We start from the raw sequence: 15,297 nt of genomic DNA, 5'->3' as shown, positions 1-15,297 counted from the left end.
AAATAAAAAATGAAAAGTACTGTGGATGTAGCTGATATAGCTTACTGAGGGAGCTCCAGGTTCAATCCTCAGTATTACCAAAAATAAAAAATAAAAAAAGATGTTTTGTGCTATTTTACTAAGACAAAGCAATTAACATAGGCCCACAAAAATAAAACTCAGCATATTAAAAAGAAAGATCATCATGTACCTGAACCATGGCTATCTCGTTAGTTACGAGACTGTAACGGATAATAATGTTACATTCTTTGATATCCAGACCTTCTTCTGCCACCGTGGTAGCGATAAGCAGATTTATTTTTCCAGTGCGAAATTTACTAATGACTTCTTTTTGTTCATTCTGTGGAAACATTTTATTAAATTAAATTTTGCAATGTTAAATACCCTCAAAGCTTCTAATTAGAAGAAATAATAAATTGCAACTGGTCAGTGTAAATCAAAAGATTAGATCATGCACGGATTTGCTGCCATCTGTTTTTTGGCATTGAACAAAGACACGATGGTGAGACAACATTTGATTTACAATCTGGGATTACTACACAATAACAAAAATATTTCCATCCTCCAGTCTGGAGGTGGGCAGACCAACATTTATGCCAAGGAAATAAATTGGTGGTGGTTTGAGAGGAAGAAAAGATGAGATGCTGTCGGCAGAGAAGAGAGTACGGTAATGAGTATGCCTTCCACTACTTTAACTTCCGAATCTTTACTATTCTGAGAATATGATGCAGAGGCACTTTTACGGGTTGTTAAGTTTTGAGTCATAGACAAAATGATACTGTATGCTGCATTCAGTTACTTTAAGGGTCATTCAGGCAAAAAGCTGTATGAAATATTTCTGAAAGACCACACTGGCAGGAGAGCTGGAAGGCAGGGGAGCTATCTCATGCCTTATATCATATTAATAGATCAAGATAAATATATGACCTACTCCAAAGGCTAATAGAAATAAAAAATGAAACAATAAATTATTAAAGACACAACGCTAGCAAGTATTTTTAAATGAAATAAAATTCGCAAGTTAATATAAATATATTAAAATATACCCTCTGGCCCTTGCATAGAATGAATAGGTGAGCATTTTACAGTGTCTTTTGTTTCTATACGTTAAACAGAACAAAACTTTCCAGACCTACCCTGTGTCCTCCCATCGCCTTCTCTTTTTTCTTAGAGGCATGGAGTTTTTATTTCCTAACTACTGAAGAACCCTGTGAAGACTCCTCTACAGGCTGATGATTTTTCCCTAAGCCCTCATATGCACCAATGAAACTTAACATGTTCTTGGATTTCAGCAGAACGTGTCTGTACCTTAATATAAAGGAACAACTTTAATAATGAAGTTTCAGACACAGTGTCAGAGCTTCCAGTCTCACCAAGTGGATACCTAACCCCCTCCCTCTGTGTAAGCCTCCTCTGGTTTCCAAGGTGAGGACGCAGGAAGTGAGCAAGAGTCCGTTCCGTATTTTGGCATGTAGTTCTCAGGTGGGAGGTGAAAAAGGACTAATTTAGTTTAAAAATAGGCTTTTCATTTGCACCTCACCTCTTCTCAAATAGGAGCTAAGGCTGCTTACAATAAAAGTCATAACACTAAGGCTAAAAAATATAATAGAACCCGAAAAATAGGACTCAAAGTAGAACAGCATAGATGTATAAATGTAAGCATTAGCACAGAGGTTGTGAGACTACACTTCAGTTTTGCCTTCAAGCTTCTTGGAAGCAAGAGAAAACAAGGGAAAAAGAAATTAAGTCCACCAATTCTCATCCCCTAGGAGGAAACAAACGCATTACCCAAGGAAAATAATGTTTTCTCTGGCACTAAATTTTAGAGGGACCTCTAACATAAATACATGCATGGGATGTATTCAGAGTTATAGTGAACAATTTCATGAATGTTTTTTCTAAACACAAATTAAATGGATTTACTTTGCTCCCTGGATCTGAATGAGATGACATGACAAAAACAAAGTATTCCGTTTGTCCAAGAAGACTTTGGGTCAATATGACTTTAGCCTTCAGAAAAGCATTGTCTTACTCTAATAAGACAATGACTTACCCATGCTCCTAATGTCTACAAGTGTCATTTTTCTCTCCCAAGGGCTTTTAGTTTTTTACTATTCACACAATAAGTAGTATAGTGAAATAAACAATAAAAAGTTAACCAAAAACAGAAAATTTTCCAAAACCCCAAATCTCTAACACATCAAATATTTTAATATTACTCTTATAGTTTTAATGCTATGCAAGTGTATTTTTGTATAATTCTAACTATAAAGCGCATATGTTCATGAAAGTTTGATTTTTTTATCTGATTTCATATTGTAATCATTTCTCTACATTGTTTTAAGTGTCACATTTTTGCAAAAGAAACTCAACTTAGAAAGTTCCTTCCAAATATGTGGAAAAAAATCAACTGCTAACACTATGTTTAGAGAATCAAATACCATAGACTAGTTTGCGTTAAATTTTCCTCCAAGAATAAGTGTTTTATTCTGTAAATACAGTTGCAGCTGATGAGAGAACCAATGAAAAACATTACAAATAATTTTGTAAGAGTGAAAATCGCATAAGAAAAGAAGTGCAAGGAGATGTTCACACCTGTGTCATAGGCTTGAACTCACTGCTGTGTCCAGCTCCGATCAGATGATGGGCTTTAACGCCAACCTCTGCAAATTTTTCATTTTCCGTAATCCACTGGGAAAGTGCATATGCACTTTGTCGAGTTTTTGTAAAAATTATTCCACGTGTAGGTTTCTCGGTCCTTGTATATTGTTCCAGTATAGTGTTCCTTAATTTGGTCAGCTTTTCATTTTCATGCTCTGGGTTATCAGCCAGTTTTTTCAACTTTTTTTTGTTTCCTTTAAGAAAGAATTATATGTATTAATGTTAATAAGCTTGATTTAGTCACTCCACTATATATATCGAAATACATATATACACATGTCAAAACATCATGTTTTACATCATAAGTACACACAATTTCTATTTTTAATTTAAAGAATAAGTAATATTTAAAAATTCATAAAATTAGCATAAATTAGTAAACTGTACAAATAATTCCATTGGAAGGTTTTATGTAGTGATACACTGAGTTATGATTCATCTGTCCTTGGTTTTGTGTAATATCTAATAACCAGGCTGCTCTTACTAATAAATTAATTTGTCCTGATGAGAAAACTAGATAATCAAATGATTAACTATAATCATACAACTAATAATCTGATCACATCAATTACAAGCAGCCACAACCTGAAGGGATTTCTTTCAAAATAAATTTTTAAGGGGCTGGGAGTTTAGCTCAGCTGCACAGCGCCTGCCTGGCAAGTGCAAGGTCGTGAGTTCGATTTCCCATACTGGAAAAAACAAAAATCAAAATAAATTTTTATGCAGGTGTTTGGAAATGCTTATAGGAGGCATAAGTAGGTTCATGTTAGAGTTAAATTCATGAGATCACTCAATATGTGATCTCTGATCTTACCAAAAAATAAAGTCATGAGAAATTTATCTGTCTCATCTTGTTTCTCCAGTCTCTTTACATCGTCCTGATCTCTAGCAGCATCACAGTCATCATCGCTACCATTCTCATCGCTGTCGTCTTGCAGAGCTGCAGACTTCTTTGCCCTCTCATCGTGATAGAAAGTTTCAAGGTGATTATAGGCATCAATCATTCGGATTGTGTCATTAATCTGTAGGGCTTCATTATACTTCCTCAAATGTTCTGCACAGACACGGACTTTTCGATCTCCTTCTCTAGCAGCTAAGAAAGAATACAATATGCAAGTGAAATAGTGCGTACACAAAGCCTACAATTGTGGATAATCTATTATGACTTCAAAACTGAGTTCACCCTGGTTTTCAAATGATAAAGTTAAGGATCAAAGTGCATCATGAATTCTAAGAGGGGCCAGGTTTTCTGACTCTTAGACTTGCTGTTTGAGCAATGCATTGAAAAAACACATTTCAGATCTGCGGAGGAATGATATGCAATGCATGTTATTGTATATTATGTATTATGTGCTTTGGAGATATATTATATATATTACACATTATGTGCCTTTGGAGACAGTCCATTAACAGAGCTGTTAATACTTAGCTAATATTTCAAATATACAATAAATGAAAGAGCATATTGGATGACTTGGGACATCTTTCTTTAGATAAAGAATTAAAACATGTTTATGCATGTCCTATACAAAACACAGAAATTCCATTTGCTTTCAGTTTGGTTGTGAGTATGTGATATAGTCACCTAAAATCTTGGTATAAATATGGGATAAACTGATCAAAAGCTGACTTACCCTTTTTTTCCATTTGAATGGTCCATTGCTCATAATTTTGAGTTCCAAACTCTGACATCGAACTCAGTTGGCAGTAAGTTTGAATGCTTGACATTATTTCTAGCAGTTTGTCTTTAAAAAGATCCTAAAAATAAATTATATACTTATTCTTACCTAGTGATATTGTGAATGAATACTATATTTGTTAAAACGACTTGCACGTCATAATAACTGATTTGGAATATTTGTTTAGGTAAAGTAAACAGGACAACCTCTGGCCTCTTCTTTACACATAACATTTACTTCTGCCAGCTTCTTTGTTTGCCTCTCCAAGCCACACCCACACTAACATGCCCTTCTGCTGGAATTTCTAATTTAAGTGTTTTACAAAACTAAATGAATATTATAAACCCTCAGTGTGAAATGTAACTTAAAAACGCCTATTGTGTTAATGTCATAGTTAATTAGAATGTTTACCTAAGTTAAGAAACATTCTTCTTTGAAGAACTGGTTTCAGTATTCTTTGAATCAAAATAAAAGGTTGAGATAGTTTGAAAAACCACATAAGTAAGAGTGTATCTGATTATATTTATATAACACTTCAAGTCAGTCTAAACCCATCGACAGCTAGAAATCAGACATTAGTTCTTTCTGCAGCACGGCAATTGTGAGGGAAACGAAGGAGCTGGCAGTGTACCGTCTCTTGGTCCCGATTTTGTTTGCATACACGTGTGAAGTTTATGAAAATTCAGAAATCTGTTTAAGTAGGTGAATTTATACTTTTCTCTGTGGGTGTTACAGTTCCATGGAAAGAGTTTCAAAGTTTAACTTGAGAAGATGGCAAATTCTTTTTAAAAATATCCTGAGAAATATTTTTAATGATTCTAAGCAGAAACATGCATTTAAATTTACCAACTAAAACTAGATGAGTAATAAAAGACTGAAAGTGAATAAAGTATATTCAATTATACCAGTACAGTTCTGCTAGTACTCTTTTTCAAAATTCAAAAAATTATCTATGAAAGTTGGTCACTAATACTGGCTTAACACATGTGATATTTCTAAGCACAGTATTATTTACTGCATGTACATCGCTTAATCCCAGTATCTTTGTGAGGTATATCTTAAGTAGTATTAAAGTTATTATTCATTCAGATAACTGAAATTTATCAAGCATTTTCAATTTTCCAGAAGAAATCAGTGGCATAACCTGTTGGCCATAATGTCCAAACTGACTTTCAGTTCATTTTTATAATCAGTAAAAATATTCACCAGAAAGCACCGTTAAAGTTTCATTTCTTTGTTATGGCAGTGCTTTCCCAAGAAGGTAAATATGCAAAATGCAAGTGAGGTAGGATTTCCAATGAAATTACCAGCTGTAATCTGGTAGTAACAAAACGCCTCTGTGGGATGTCAGAAAATCAAAACTGGAATTCATTAAGAGAGCAAACCTGAGGATAAAATCAACTGTCATAATCTCTCCAGTTTACCTTACCTGACCCCTCCAAGTTGCTCATATGTAGTGAATTAATACTGAGCTACTTTCTATACAAACAAGAAAATGCAAAGAAGGATGGTAGAGAAGACGGTATTGCTTTACTATCCAAGATCAATTTTGAAAATTACTCATATAAAACTGTATAACATGTTTGCAAAACTTATGAAATGGCATTATTTAGTTGGACAATACAAATTTGCCTTGCTGTCCTTCAACTGAATGTGGCACTGCCAACCAAGTAGGCTGAAAACACTTACTTCTCTCGTGTCATCTGCAATCACAAACTTCTTACAGGGCTCCTTGATTTGCTCTTTGAGTTGGTCATAATAGTCTTTCACTGTTTTAATGGTAGACGCATCAAGATTGGCACAAATCTGGAAAAGAGACACTTTTAAATACTGAAATTCTATCTCTTATAACTGATTCAGTGTAGACTTTTTGAGTAAGAAGTATGTAGTATGTAATTTTCGGCATATATATGTGGTGTGAAATTTCATGTAAGTGATACATAATGTACTCGATAAATAAAGCATTTTAGTATTGCTTTATTGAAGATCTGATTAACTAATATTTATCCTGATAGAGTAAAAAGAACTTCTAGATCCAGTTAGTGGGAAGCTCTAGAAAAGAAGTATTTTTCTTTTCATGCCTTCATTTCCATTTTGCAGCTGAAAATGAGAAAGGAAAAAGCACAGCAATTTATAGAAATTGACAGAGAACGGTTAAGAGACAATCGCATTACACAGGCATATTGAGGGTCAACTGGATATCCTCAGACTGTATTACCAGGCTTTTCCACACACAAAGAAGACAGGACAAAGCTGGAAGCACACTTAGCACTTGCAGACGGTAGATCAGAGTTAATCCTTAATCTCAGTAATATATGACATTTCGGATCCAGTAATTACTCCTCTGAATGTTTTTTTCTGCTAATGAATTTTACTGAATTCAACTTAGAGGGGCTTAAAAATTCTAAGGGTGTCAACATACTTTTGGACTACCATGATTCATTTAATACTTGAGATCAACAGAAGCACATGTTAATGATTTTTTTCCCCTGTAAAAAAGGGATTGAATTTAGGGCTTTCACACTGAGCTACACCCCCAGTCCTTTTTAAATTTCTGTCTTTCAAGACAGTTCTCTTGACTCTCTGAGTTGCCGAAGTTGGGACACACTTGTGATCATCCTGCCTCAGTCTCCTAGACTGCTAGGAATACAGGTGTGTGCCACCATACCTGGCATGACTTACTTCTTCTTTTTTTTTTTTTTTTTGGTATGAGGAATCAAACTGAGGACCTCGCGCTTGCCAGGTAGGGGCTGTGCTGCTGAGCTATCTCCCCAGCCCAAGACTTACTTTTAAAATGTGTTCTACAGCTTTGGCTTGGTTTGTGGCGCTCCCAACACCAGGTGAAGCTGTTAGACCTAGTATCTGAGGCAGGGGAATCACTGGTTTGTTTTCTTTCTTAAGTCTCTTGTTTTTCAACATCTGTTTCAAATAACGCCTCATGATGTTGTTATAGACGGCTTCTTTGTTGGTGTGATGACATTCATCAATGATAACGAGGGAAAAATCTGGAAAGAAAAATCGAGTGGTTTAGTTTCCCATACAGCAAGCTACAATGACAGAAGTATCTTTAATGAATTGAATTGCCATGGAGAAATTTTCTTGGCCAGCCTACTGGCACACCCTCCTGCCCAGTCTGCAGAAAAAAATCTAACTGTACAAGGCACCTGCACATATCAAGTTCAGCACACTAATCATGACAGTGTCCCTGTTGGATGTTATCCCTGTTTAACAGATGATATCCAGAAAGTGCATAGGTACTAAGGAGTGAAATTCGCACCCTGCTGTATTCCAAAAACTACCAAGGGTTATACTTTTGTTCTTTAATAAAATATTGGACTTGGGGTTGGTAAATTTTATTTTGATCATATCAGATGGAAACTGTATTTTCTGCATTTTTCTACTTAAAGAGGAATAATTTTATCTTGTATTAATACCGCTTTTAATTATTGTACTTATCTTTACTCTGTCCTTGCCTTTCCCCTACCTTCTCAACCCACAGAAAATAGAAGGACTGTATTCATACTCTGTGGAGAAAAGGGCAGTTCTAACACGACCCACTGGCAAATAAAAATATTTGGAAGATATTTCAGTAGTAAATGAAGAATCCAATGAGTGCTTTATTTATTTATTTGTTTATTTATCTATTTTTGTCTTTTTGAGACAGGGTCTCCCTGTGCAGTTCAGGTTGACCCGGAGCTCACTTTGTAGCCCAGGTTGGTCTCAAACTTGCAGTGATTCTCCTGCCTCAGCCTCCTGAGTGCTGGGATTGCAGCCATGTTCTACCAGGCCCGCTTTTCCTTCTCCTGTGCATGACTTAGTAACAGTATTCTTATGCAGAACAAAGAGGCCTTGTTGAGTGTGTGTGTGTGTGTGTGTGTGTGTGTGTGTGAGTGTGTGTACTATTGGGGATTGAATCCAAAGTCTTTGCACTGAGCTATATTGTCAGACTTTATTTTTAATTTTTAAATTTTGAGAGAGTTTTCTAAGTCACTAAGTTGCCCACACTGGGATTCTCTTGGTTTTCTCCTCCTGCCTCAGCCTCCCAGAGGTCTAGGATTATAGGCATGTGCCACCATGCCTGACTTTCTTTTTTGTTTGCCTGTTTCTCCTAAGAAACAGAGTTTTACCGAAACCTTAAAGAATGGAAGAAAATCTAAACCAAGGTTAATTTTCATTAGCATTTAAAAATGATTCAACTAATACAGCTGCTATTACTGAAAATAATATTGTTAAGTGTTTTTTCTAAAAAATAATTTCAACCAACCCGACAGCTGGACACCAGCATCTTCTCCACTTTCTGAATTTAAGAGGGAGTTTTCAAGGATTTGAGCTGTACTGATAATAACATCATAGGATTTGACAACTTCTGGAAATGATATTTTCAGTTGAGTATCACCACTTAGTCCAGTAACACGATACCATTTCTTCAAAAATGGTTTGAACTCTTTGTCGAAGAGCTGTTCCACTAACATCACCTTAAAGACAAGAAGATTAAAAAGGGAGAGAGAAAGTAAAGTCAGAGGAAAAAGAGTATTGTTCAAAGGCTACAATGTGTGAAACATTAGAAGAAGTGTTTAAATTATCAGTTAATTGGATGTGAAAACCTCTTCACCCCCCCTTGTATTCATCAAGAGGAATTTACTGTTCATTTGTTTGGTGTGGACATTGTACCTGGAGCACAGAAGTGTTTAAGATATGTTTGGGGCCTTAGCCAGTCAGTCTAGCTGACCACATATATCAAGACTAAATAAAAGTAACACCTTATTATAACACAATGTAATAATTCTCTCAGGAAAAAACATACAAAGTGATAGCAAAGAGGAAGAAACTACTCACTGCTCAAAGGAAGGGTTTAGAGGGAAGTTGATTCTGGTAGAGTTAAATACTTCAGTCAAGAGTTAAATTGGGACTAATGCTCCAGTTGGATATGGAATATACTTTTCATTTGTGGAGCAAGGCAGGCCAAGCTGTGAACATCATGCAGTAGTATACAAAACAGTTCACAGGATGCTTATGAGCTGAACTGTAGCGGTGACCCACCCAGTTGTTTGTTTTCAGATCAAGCAAAGGCAGCATGCCTAAGGAATCGGAAACAGCAGGGAACCAGGAGTGAAGAGTGAAGACATTGACTGGGACGATGGATGGGGAGGAAAGGAACAAAGGGCTGCAATAGCTTCGGTGGCTGAGCAAAAACAAAATGGTAGATGGATGTGGCAAAGAAATGGAAGCTTTCACCCTTTTCAGTTGACTGTGTGTTGTAATGTTGGACGAGGTGGCTGGATTGATGCTTCAGTGTCACTCCTTACTACCAGTCCAAATACCTCCTAGATTGCGGGAGCAGGGATGACCCTGGCCATCCTGAGGATCCTAATAGGATCTAATAGGATTTACCCAATGAAAGCCCAGAGGAATACAGCACAGCAAATAGAGAGTTGGCAGGATGAGTTTCAAGGGCAAACCTCAACCAATTCACATTTTGTCCCTCTTAGGGTGATTAACCGACAAGGTAATCAATGGGCATATTGCCACCAGTCTGCACAATATCTGCTCTTCACCTTTTTATTGGAGGTGAGCCTCACTTATGTGTTAAGTAAGGGTTGCACAGCCCCCTTGGCTGAGGATGGCTATATATGGAGAATATACTTTGCATTATTATTTGGTAGGGTTGACGGAGGCTTCTAAGAATGGATGTAGAGAGAAGGACAGAGAGGAAAGAGGTAACATGGAATCCATAATCCCAAGAGGTCCAGTGGACTCAAGATCAATAATTAAGGTTGATGAGCAAGAGAACATTACCATACGGTGGAAAGCGCAATGAGAAAAACTGTCACTTAGTGTTGTTTTTCAAAGGACAGTCTTTCTGATTTACCTGCTGCAAAATCACTTAAGAGATTTGGGAAGCACAGACGCTGGAGACCCACTCAAAACTACTGAACCTAGGGATTAATTCTAAGGGCAGAGCCTTGAAGCCTTTACTTAATGAAGTGCCATGTGATCATTAAGGTTTTAAATTTAGAGTGCTACAGCTTTTCATTCTTTTCCACAGAGCCACTCCTGGTTGATTTTTCTACAAATACTCTTTCTACTGTGGAAAACATAAGGAATGATCTAAGAAGGGAGTCAGGGCAAGAAAGAAAGAAACAAAAAACCCTCTGAGACACAGAGTAGGAAATCAGTTTGTGGGAAAAGGTAGAGCATTCTCCAGGAGGAAGAGAGCTCTGAAAAGGGTCACTGAAGTCACTTGCATGTGGCTGACCTTGACAAGGTTTGGACCACTTTAGACCTCTTTATTTTTTCATTAAAAATAGTCATGAAGGTTTATCTATTACACGGTTGTGAAAATTAAATGAAGTAGAAGTGAACACATTGCTAGCACTCCCAAAGTTTCTCTGCTATGCCACCTATGTTTGCTTTCTAGCTGTAGAAGATGGTAGAAAAAGAAGACCAGGAGACTTCAGTAGAGAAGGCCTCAGATCTCATCTCTGCTTCTAATTCACTGCGTGGTCCTTAAGAGGTCAAGTAAAATTTTGGATGCTCAACTTTCTGATGGGAAAAATGGGATATGCAGACTTAATGAGATAATATATATACAGTAACGCTTTACAAGTACAAAAAATTATTATATCACAAACATAAGCCTATCATTTTCTTTCTAATTTATAGTTTCCTTGGGAATAGGATCTGCATTTGATTTATTTTTCAGTAAACTTATGCTGAATGATGTCACTAATCATTTCTGTACCATGCAGTTAGATAGCAACATGAAGGTTTCCCCATAAAAGTTGATTCTGAACCTTCCAAAGGGAAGCAGCGTTCTCTCATTCAGAGAACAAAAAGAAGTTATGACTGGAGGTAGGGGGAGATACTGTTGGGGATCTTGGCAGTCCCCAATGGTTGGGGATCTTGATAGTGCCACTGACTTCCTACTGGAACACACAGAGCAAGCCAGATGCAAGGCTGACATGGCAAATCGGGAGGTGTGTGGTCTCCTTGGAGCCTTTTCCTGAGCTGTGACTGAGTGTTTGCCAAGACTAATGAAACCCAACTGCTACCTGCTTCTGCTGAATCATATGGGGCTGCACATAGCATCTGAAGGAACCTGGGATTTGTCTCTTGTGATGTGGAAGCCCTGGATAGGAAATGTAAAGTCTGGGAGTACAGGTGGCGTTTTCATTTTTCCCTGCATTTGAAAATGGGAACTCTGGAAAGGGGAGAGGTGATGAAAGTAAATCATATTAAGGAACGAGATTTCTCTTTTCTAGACCAAAGGTTATAGTATCTTGGGATATTGGGCTTAAATATAAAATCCAAGTTATGTTGAGTTACTGGCCTGGAGATCTCTTCACCCAATTAAAAAGACAGCTGAAATTATTTTAAAATTAAAAGATATGAGGCAGTTAACAATTATGGAACAAATGGTAGAAGTGGTGCAGAGATTCCCAGGAAGTCTGAGGAGAAAACAATAGGGAAACACATCAGGGATTAGCGTTATATCCTCACATGTTCACACGGTAGTGCCATGAATAAGAGAGATACATTAGTACTTGAACATACCTATACACAAGAATCACCTATATCTGATGGGATGAGAGATTTCTGAGTAGAATACAGCATCGAGAGAAGGGGATCTTATGGAAAGGGAGGGACATTAGACACACACAAAAACACAGGGCCTGAAATGATCAAACAAAATGAATAGTTTCAAAAGGTAAACCTAAGTATTTGCATTTAAGCTTAAAATGAATGTCACAAAAATAAGAGAACTGTAGCTTCACAGATTTCAAGTGAACAGAAACTTAAGATTTTGAGTACAGCAAGGTGCAGACGAGTTTGTGGTTGCCAAGGACAAGCCAGTCATGGGCAGAGTAAGGGTGGAATCTCATCTCTCATATACTCTGTTATGGTATGACTATGTCTGTAGCATTTTCTTTCTCTGGACACTGTGTTTTAAAAAGGTTCTAGATAAATGACTTAATGAGCAGGAGAACTTAGAATGGAGGCATCTGGAAACCATGCCATATGTACAACTGAAAGAACTGTACACACGTACCTCAGGGGGCAGGAAAGAAAAATAACACAGGACTCACAAGATATTCTTTGTGAAGCGCTACTAAGAGGCAGGAGCATGAGGATTCACTCTAGATAATCACAGAGGAAAGAATTATAACCAATGGCTATGGGTTTCAGAGAAACAAAATTGGTTTAATATGTGTGTGACTTTCTAACAGTATCAGTTGTTCAGCAAAGGGCTAGATCTGTCTTTTTAGGAAAGAGATTGCCTTGATATCTGGAAGTTACCCAGGAGTGAGATAACCATTCTGCAAAGGAAGAAAACTGGATCTCGAAGGATGCTTCCAGCTCTGATAAGAAAATAACAGATAAGGAAAACAACAGAAGGAAATGAATGAAAAATAACTCCTACCCTGTGGGTCTGTGTGGTTTAGAGGAAGTTGTAGAACTAAAAAATGGATAATCGGGAAAAATGCCCTTTGAGAGGTATGGTGAGACTGAACTTGAGAAAATGACAAACCGATCAAATGGTATAAAAATATTAACTGAAGTAGCTTTGAATCCAATTAACTTTGTTCTTTTCTCTACACCTGGAACTTCTGAGTAGAAGTATTCTGGCTAGAGTGTTTATCTCCTTAGTTATAAAGGTGAAGTGAAAGGATGGAAGAAAGAGTTAATATTTTTGAGTCCATTAGTAGATTTTTTTTCCCTACACATATATACAATCTAATTTGAACTTCAGAACATGATAGGTATTATTTTGATGATTATTTATGATGAATCAACTAAGGTAAATAACTTGTCAGAACTAAACTGGGAGGTCAAAATAGGATTCTAAATTATTTTACTTTAAAAGGTACTATCATTTGTAAAGGGAATATGTGAAAAACTATGGATAAACACAGTCTAATGAATAATCATTATCAGCAAAATAAGTAAATAAATAAAAGTGTTCTAAAAGTGGAGGTAAGTGTGTAAAAGACAGCTGCTTCGGCTTAGCAGGTATACACAAAATGCATTTGGGATTACATGACAGAACTTACTCAAAGTATGGATTCTGAGTGTATTCCTTAGTATTGGAAAGCAGGTTGGAGTTAAAAGTTTTGTTATAACAGAAATCTAAAAAATGGGAAGTTTTATAGTCTTGCTATATTTTATGCAAATGAAAACATAAGAGGAGAAAAAAGACTACTCCTGCTTGTGAATAGTATACTTAAATTTATTCCATAAAATGGAAGAACAATATTATTGATCTATAAATTTATAAATTAATAAATTCTCATTTGTGTAAATAAAGCTCAAATAGCTAGGTTTTGTTTTATAATGAAGAAACGTTCAGATACAAGATACGAATTATCAAAGAAAAACTTCAGTTGCCTTTAATGTTACATGTATATAGTACGTATAATCTTTGAATAGTACTTATATATTTACCTTGATATAAATAAACTAAATATTTATTTAACTTACTTTTTATTACTTCAAACTACATCATAATATAGTCTGGATGAAGAGGTCTGGCCATCTTTGAGTAAGTGTCAATTTTTAAGGAGACTCTAAAAGATAGTATTTGATCTAGATTTCAGAGATATTTTCAGATCACTCATGTTTATATGTAATGATGACTTTAAACAGTTGATCTTGAAGTATACTTTGGTAAATACAATAGTTATATATAGGCTATACCTACATGAATTTAATGTTCTGGCTTTATAGAAAGAATTCCATTTTAAGGCTAATCCTTTACTAGTCATATCTATAAAGCTAAGTTTAAAAGTAAAAGAAATACTGCCTGGCAAGTGCAAGGTCTTGAGTGGGATTCCCAGTACCAAAAAAAAAAAAAAAAGGTTTCAAAAAGTAAAATAAATAGCTTATTTTGACATTATGCCTAATTAAATTAAATCTCCATGTTATACAGCTACAAATGTTATTACAGAAAAGCTTTAGAATAATAAAAGGAAAATGAAGAAGTGATGTGACATGCGTGTTGCTTGAGTACCTTATTGACAAGCACTATGACTTTTCCAGGCTCAGATGCTTGCTTCTTCTTATCCAAGTGGTCCTTGGTAATGTAAACGGCCACTCTGGTTTTCCCACTGCCTGTGGGGAGGCATATGATGACATTCTTCCCTTCCACGGCTGGCTGGGCAACTTCCATTTGGTAAGACCTGAGCTTCAGTTCTGGCTCAGGAGATGCTCTTTTCGCCACATCCTCTTCATCTGCAGGAAGTTAGAAAGGGCAAGAATAAAAAAAGGATAGTAACATAACGAAGGCTAGGAAGCCTGTCATTGAACATAGGCCTCTGTGGCTTAGGCTCCTTTTTCAAACCAACCCTTTTTGTTTTCTGTACCCATAAATCAGCATCTCCTCTGCACTTGCAGGTTATAACCCAAAGTGGAGCAAGGGTTGGGGCTGCAAAGGGAGTGAGTTAACAGTACGGAGGCCCGAGAGTGAAAGAGCTAGGGATGTGTTTTCGGAGAGTGGGCAAATCCAGAGGCATTTACAGAAAATGCTCTGGTGAAAGACTGACAGTGATCGTTGTTAATGCATCAGACTTCTTTCCGTTGTTAGCCATTATGCCTTACTTGTTTTTCTTAGCCCTTGAACCTAAAAAATCAAGAGGAACGAGGACAGAAGGATTCATTAGTCCTCCTGGATCTGTATCACTTTTATCTTTTACTACTAAGAAGATATTCAGCGGATATTGGCTCTTTCAATGGTTAAAAATTTGTCTGATGACTAAATGCCAAAAAAAGCATATATATACATAGAGTCCTTATATCTGTGGAGGACTGATTCAAAAACTCCTGTGGATATCAAAATTTCACCACATTCCCCCATACCCTTCAAATAATTTTTAGATTACTTATAATGCAATGTAAATGCTATGTAAATAGTTGTTATTTTGTATTATCTAGGACACAATGATGAGAAAAAAGTACGTGT

The 15,297-nt window shown here is 36.4% G+C and overlaps 1 protein-coding gene across 1 annotated transcript in view; it reads right to left on the bottom strand.

The window, feature by feature from the left end:
* The window catches only part of Ifih1 (interferon induced with helicase C domain 1), a 57,634-nt gene that overhangs the window by 8,121 nt on the left and 34,216 nt on the right, over window positions 1-15,297 (bottom strand). Inside the window, exons 5-12 of the mRNA XM_005393309.2 lie at window positions 14,350-14,570; window positions 8,605-8,815; window positions 7,128-7,345; window positions 6,030-6,146; window positions 4,296-4,419; window positions 3,476-3,754; window positions 2,596-2,855; window positions 191-340 (exon numbers count right to left, since the gene is read on the bottom strand). Of these exons, the coding sequence (XP_005393366.1) occupies window positions 191-340; window positions 2,596-2,855; window positions 3,476-3,754; window positions 4,296-4,419; window positions 6,030-6,146; window positions 7,128-7,345; window positions 8,605-8,815; window positions 14,350-14,570 (1,580 nt within the window). The remainder of the gene's footprint in view (window positions 1-190; window positions 341-2,595; window positions 2,856-3,475; window positions 3,755-4,295; window positions 4,420-6,029; window positions 6,147-7,127; window positions 7,346-8,604; window positions 8,816-14,349; window positions 14,571-15,297) is intronic.

This window comes from Chinchilla lanigera, unplaced genomic scaffold, assembly GCF_000276665.1.
Source record: "Chinchilla lanigera isolate Chin_1 unplaced genomic scaffold, ChiLan1.0 scaffold00048, whole genome shotgun sequence".
NCBI lineage: Eukaryota > Metazoa > Chordata > Mammalia > Rodentia > Chinchillidae > Chinchilla > Chinchilla lanigera.
This window is presented reverse-complemented; position numbering and strand designations above follow the sequence as displayed.